Source organism: Populus euphratica, unplaced genomic scaffold, assembly GCF_000495115.2.
Source record: "Populus euphratica unplaced genomic scaffold, PopEup_1.0 scaffold511.1, whole genome shotgun sequence".
NCBI classification, from domain to species: Eukaryota; Viridiplantae; Streptophyta; class Magnoliopsida; order Malpighiales; family Salicaceae; genus Populus; species Populus euphratica.
In genome coordinates, this window is record NW_011500388.1 from 94,796 (window position 1) to 101,435 (window position 6,640).

The 6,640-nt window shown below is 25.9% G+C and overlaps 1 protein-coding gene across 1 annotated transcript; it reads left to right on the forward strand.

Annotated features, from left to right (window-relative positions):
• The first annotated feature begins 206 nt into the window (after positions 1-206).
• Positions 207-1,301, forward strand: LOC105114303 (SNARE-like superfamily protein). Its single transcript, XM_011010815.1, has 2 exons — positions 207-490; positions 1,021-1,301. The coding sequence occupies exons 1-2, from the start codon at positions 343-345 to the stop codon at positions 1,215-1,217; spliced, it is 345 nt and encodes a 114-aa protein (XP_011009117.1). The 5' UTR covers positions 207-342; the 3' UTR covers positions 1,218-1,301.
• Positions 1,302-6,640: the final 5,339 nt, after the last annotated feature.

The following is a 6,640-nucleotide window of genomic DNA, read 5'->3' on the forward strand; positions in this document are numbered from 1 at the left end:
TTTCTTATTTGTGTATATTTTTTTTAATATTAGTAAGTGTTGTTTTTTTGCAACTCATTATAGGCTTTTTTTTTTAAAAAATTTTTTGCAACTCATTATAGGCTTTTTTTAAAATATTTTTTTATTATTATATATTTAAATAAAAAAATAATTTTAAAATAAACCTAAAAACAAAACTCAAAAAGGGCATTTTGGGGTGTGATGCTTGATTGGATCATGATTGAAAGCAATACAAGTGACTGACTACTGCTAATAATAACAATTTGTGATGTTTGATGTTTGGGTTACTGTTTCATTTTTTTTCTTTAAAAAAAAATATAGGATTATGGATCTTCTGGACGGATGGATACAAATGATAGCCTACGAGTGGCTAGTTTATGGCACTCAATGCATGCCATCTCTCAGCAGCTATCACCAACTGTTGGTTGTTTAGGCATCGAACTCCTTGAAGCTGACACCTTTGATCTTCATTGCTTCCAATCACTCACTGGTGGCTACCTCAACCCTTTTATTTATTTATATATTTATTTATTTGCAAGCATACTAGGTACAATATTTGAAAGAGCATTGCTCTATAATTTACCAAGGTATCAATTTCTTAGTTATTTGGTTATTGATAAGCCTGCCATCTTATGCTTAATTGTCAATTTCTTCTGTGTTGGAATTTGGACACCACTTTTCTTAATTTAATGAACTTCAACCCTTTCAAAGGTTATTATCAGCTAGCTGATTGTTAGATCCAAATTTTTTTACAGGAAACTGCCATGTTCTGTAACATATGGATTATAGTGTTCTGAGCATTGCTTGCTATTTCCTAACTTTTGGTTCTAGTTAGCATGCCTCATTTTTTAAGGTAGATGGGCTGGGTACTTGAGTATTTATTTGTGGCTGTTTTATTCTTTAAAAGTATCTCAAGTCCATGTTTTTTAAACCATGAATTTGTAGTGACAAGCTCTTCGTTCCTCGTTGAATACTTTAGAATTTTCTTTTTAAACTTACTTGGGTTTTTCCCTTCTACAGGAACAAAATTCTTTGTGGTGTGTGAACCTGGAACACAGCACATGGAAGGCCTCTTGAAAGTCATATATGAATTGTACACGGATTATGTCCTAAAGAACCCGTTTTATGAGATGGAGATGCCTATACGATGCGAGCTCTTTGACATCAACCTGTCTCAGGCAATACAGAAGGATCGTGTTGCTTTATTGGGGCGATGAACTTTCCTGGATTTCGCTTCAATAGCTTTTGTTATTTTTCATTTTCTTTTGTGCATTTGCCATGAGATCTTTCAATTTTTTTTTTATGCTCTTCTTCTCCTCAGTGGCTGTTTGTGGTTGTGTTCAACTTGCTTTTCATGAAAATTTGATTTCGTTTTAAATTATTATTTTAGTGTTTTTAGATAGTTTTGATATGTTGGTATTAAAAATAAATTTTAAAAAATAAAAAAAATATTATTTTAATATATTTCTAAATAAAAACCTTTTCTCCTCAGTGGCTGTTTGTGGTTGTGTTCAACTTCCTTTTCATGAAAATTTGATTTTTTTTCTTTAAATTGTTTTTAAAGTGTTTTTGGAAAGTTTTGATGTGTTGATATTAAAAATAAATTTTAAAAAATAAAAAAATATTATTTTAATATATTTCTAAATAAAAATCACTTGAAAAAATAACTGTATATCAACCCATCACATTTCCAAACGCCCAGTATTTTGATTGTTTATGGATGTCCATCTGTGCAGGCTGTTGGATTTATTACGAAGTATCCTTTCATTATTGCAGAAAAGTGCATGATTTGGTCTGCTTAAACATCTTTTGCTCTAGGATAAGTTGGGGGTTGATTGTTTGAAAAAGCGCGTCTAATTCGGCGCCGTTTATTTTTACCTCATTAACAAACGGCGGCTTCATGTTCCGAGCGGCAGGGATACCATTACAGTATCTATTCTGATTGGTGGAGAGATTTATTTTCTTTACAGGTCTCTCACGCACAATTAATTCTGTGTGAGAGAACTTCCATCAGGCGACCAGTTATGAAACAATTTATAAACCCTATTTATCCCTTCACAACTTATAATGGATTCACGTGATAATTTTTTTCCTGTTCTTTTAATTTTTTCAATTCAAACCTTTGACATTTATTTATTTTATTTTTGGAAGGTTAAGTTTTATAATTTATTTTTATTTAATTTATTTTGGGTTATTAAGAAGAAACCTATTTCTCCTCTTGGAAACATTGCCATCCCCTCAAAAGTTATTATAGATGTACACTCCTCACCTCAGAAGTTACTGTGAATTCAAACTTTTTTTTTTTCCTTCTAATTTAGTCATTTGATATTGTATTTTTTTTATCATTCGAATCATTTTTTTCTAATTTAGTCATTTGACATTATATTTTTTTGGGGAATGAATTTTGTAATTTGTTTGTAAATTATCTATATTGGATTATCGTGGTATAAAAAAATATCTAAACTTTTAATTGATGCTTGAATTTGTAAAATAAAAACTAGTTTTGTTGTTTGTAAGAAATTTAGAGTTGGGGGATCAAAATTGAAAAGGGAGAAGAATGACAATTTTTTAAAATAAAAAAGTAGTTCCAGCACCTTCTAGCCTTAAAATTAGCCTTAAAATTGTCCAAAAATCTCTTTTTTGCTCTATATTTTTATTATTTTGTTTTATTTTCAATTTAGGTCTCTGTGTTTTTTTTTACTGAATTTTGTAATTTTTTTAATATTGGGTTATTAAAAAAATTTTATTTCAACTCTTGAAAACACTATTTGTACCCTAACAAGTTAATGTACATTCACATGGTAGCTTGTTTTTTTTTTTCTGTCCTTTTTTCTTATTATTTGATTTTTTTTTAATTTAAACCTTTGAAATTGTGTTTTTTTTTTAAGAAAGAGTTTTGTAATTTTTTTATTTAATTTATTTTGGGTTATTAAGAAGAAATCTATTTCTCCTCTTAAAAACATTGTTCATCCCCTCAAAAGTTATATTAGATTCATACACTTCCCTCACCTCACAAGTTACTATGGATTCACATAGTAACTTTTTTATTCCTTTAATTTTTTTTTATTTGCTTTATTTTAATTTACTCATTTTATATTATATTTTTTTGGGATTGAAATTTATAATTTGATTGTATTTAATCTATATTATATTATTGCAGTATTAAAAAAATATATTGACTTTTTACCGTTGCTCAAATTTATGAAACAAAAATAAATTTTGTTGTTTGCAAGAGGTTTAGAGTTGAGGGATCAAAATTAGAAAAAAGAGGAATGACAATTATTTTAATAAAAAAATAGTCGTGCCTTCTAGCCTTAAAAATTATCCAAAAATCTCTCTTTTGTTTTGTCTATTTTTTTTATTTGATTTTGTTTTTGATTTAGTCCTTTGCATTGTATTTTATGGGATTGAATTTTATAATTTGTTTTATATTTTTTTATTAAAAAAATATATTTCAACTCATGAAAACACTATCCATACCCTCACAAGTAATGTAAATTCACACAACATGGTTTTTTTGTGTCCTTAAATTTTTTTATTTTTTTTCAATTTATTTTTTTGATTTATTTTTGTAATTTGTCTTTAAAAAATAATTTGACTTTCAGCTGGTGCTTAATTTTTCAAAATAAAAATCAATTTTATTGTTTGCAAGAGATTTAGAGATTGAGAATAAAAATTGAAAAAGAGAATGGTGGCCTTTTTATTTAAAAAACAAAAGAGTTCTAAGAGACTTTTAGCCTTAAAAATTGTCCAAAAATCCCCTTTTCTTTTATCCATTTTTCTTTTATCTTTTTTTTCCTTTTCAATTTAATTTTATGGGGCATAGGTTTTGTAACTTGTTTTGTTTTGATTTATGTTAGGTTATCACAATCTCAAAAAATTTTTTTAATTTCTAGTTAGTGCTTAATTTTAAAAAACAAAAATCAAATTTGTTGTTTGCAATATATTTATAATTAAGGAACCAAAATTAAAAAAGAATAGGAATGGTAGCCCTTAAAAACAAAAATAGTTCCAATGCTTTCTAGCCTTAAAATTGTCCAAATTTTTTTGTAGTTTTTTTAGTTTCACAATTATATGTTTTGACATAAAACTTTATTTTCTTTATATTTAGTTTTTGAGCTCAAAGAAACAGGAGAGAGAGTAGTTGAAAAATAATAAAAAAGAAGAAGAAAAGGGTTGGTTGATCAGATCCCAATAATAAAATAACTAAATTTGGAGTCAAGTGTTTTCATTGACAGGAGAAATGTAATTGAATTATTTTTTAAGTTTTATATTACTAGAAAAAACATCTCAAAGTTGAGAGAGGGAGATTTTTCTCCTAATTGATTTTTTTTATTTTACCAATTTTGGGTTTTATTGGGTTGGGTATTGGTTTTTTAAGGTTAAAGGGTCTTTTTTTTTGTGTTTAAAAATTAAGTTTTTATATAAAAAATAACTTAATTTCTTTTTCAAGCAATCATTGTGGTGATTCCAAATTGAGCAAACTGATAACGCCTTGTTTGCTATAGCAAAGACGTATTATCAACCATTTATATATTTTTTTAAAAAGAAAAAAACAAACGGATCACATGCTAGGGAAAAAAAAAAAAATTAAAGGCCATGGACACGGCTCTGCTCTTTCAATGGGCTATTTTCATGGGCCTGGCCCTTTTTATTTTAGCTTTTATCTTCTTTTTTTCCTGCATTGTTTAAATTTAGACTAAATAAAATGAATTAGTTAAGTATATGTATGGCATGTTTAGTTTGGCAAGGTGTTTGATTTTAATTGAAATAAATTAAAATAAATGAATTATAAATATTTTTTTATGTATTTTTTTTATAAAATATCATTTAATTTTTATTTTATTTTTTTGTATAAGATTATAAAATATTTTATTATATTAATATACCTTCGTGTTCATTTTTTGGTGTTAAAAGATATTGGATCTGACCCGTGAAAGAAGCAGAGTAACCTACCTAGATATTATTGTATTTAATATTGTTCAATTTTTATAGTGTTTTCTTATTTGTGTATATTTTTTTTAATATTAGTAAGTGTTGTTTTTTTGCAACTCATTATAGGCTTTTTTTTTTAAAAAATATTTTTTTATGATATAATTAAATAAAAAATAATTTTAAAATAAACCTAAAAACAAAACTCAATATTTTTCTTTTCTTGTTCTTGTTAATTAATTTTCTGTTATTATTCATAATAATTCCTTGCCCCATGCCTCCATTGTTTCTATCACTCTCCAATTACTCGTTTGTCTCTTTTTTTTAGTCAAATTTACTCTCTCTCTCTCTCTCTCTCTCTCTAATTATACTCATTGAATTTTACTAGTCTTCTCTTAACTGATGATTTCTTGCTTATGGGTAATTCTGTTGGTTTTTATTATTGTTGTTTACATTAAGATATTGGCATGCAAATTTAATAGAATAAAAGATAAGAAATAGAATAAAATAAAAAATAAGACATATAAGAATTTATGTGGTTCATTTAATTTAGTTTATGTTCACAGAAAAATATAGAAGGAGTTTATTAAATAATATGAAAATTACAATATCTCTCTAGCAATAGAAGAACAACTAAGAATTTCTCAATTATTAAGGAAAAAACACCTCATTTACTCTTTTATAAATATCTTAGAATTTTGTGAAATTACTTTCTCTTCACTCTTCTCTTCTTCTCTCTATCTTGGTGTACCTTTAAGGTTTGAATGCATTGTTTATTTATAGAAAAGAGTAAGGGGAAAAATATCATAAATTATGATACTAATTATGGCCAAATTATACCAACAACTCATCTCCACTTATACTCCATCAATTATACCAATAACTCATCTTCTACCAATTAAGTAAATTTAATTAAGTGACTTTATAGTTTATTCTTTATTATCTTTTTTATCAAATAAAAAAACTAATTAGTTTTCAGCTGACCGATATAGAGATCAACTCTTGTGATTTGACTTATAAACAAGTTAAAGAGATTCTACTTGAAAGTTTTAAGCATTTTTAATAACCGTTTTGGTTTATTTTTTAACTTTTATTTTATTTTAATGTGTATTTGATATTGTGGTAATTTTTATAATTATTCTTTGAGAAAAAATAGATTTAAAAAATGCTACAAATTATAGCTTTTCTCAAACCGATGTTTTTATCATTATTTAAGATTAAAAACATATTTAAGCAATAAAAATCAAACAACTTTTAAAATTATATTCATTCTAAAAATATTTTTAACCACGTCCCACTATAATACTAAACAAATAATGTTTTGAGATTCTTTATTGGCTTTTGAGTGGCCAAGAGTCAGACCTTCCAATATGGTACATATTTACATTTTTTTTCCTTTTTTTAATTTGTTTTGGTTGAATTTGAAAGTGATTTGAAATTTTAGTAAACTAGCACCGTAATTTTATTATTTTGGAAAATAACACAATTTAATAAAAGTCATAGGTGAGAATTATGTTTTTTTTTTAAGTATTGTTGGAAAGTGGGGGCATTTTAAACAAATAGTTAAAATGGCTAACATAAATTTCAATAAAATAAAAAGAAAAGAATGAATGAATGAGATTCTATGGACAAACAAAAGTTTCAATGATAATATCATAAAATTATTTAAATTTTTTTGATAAAATAAATTTAATAACACTAAAAAAAA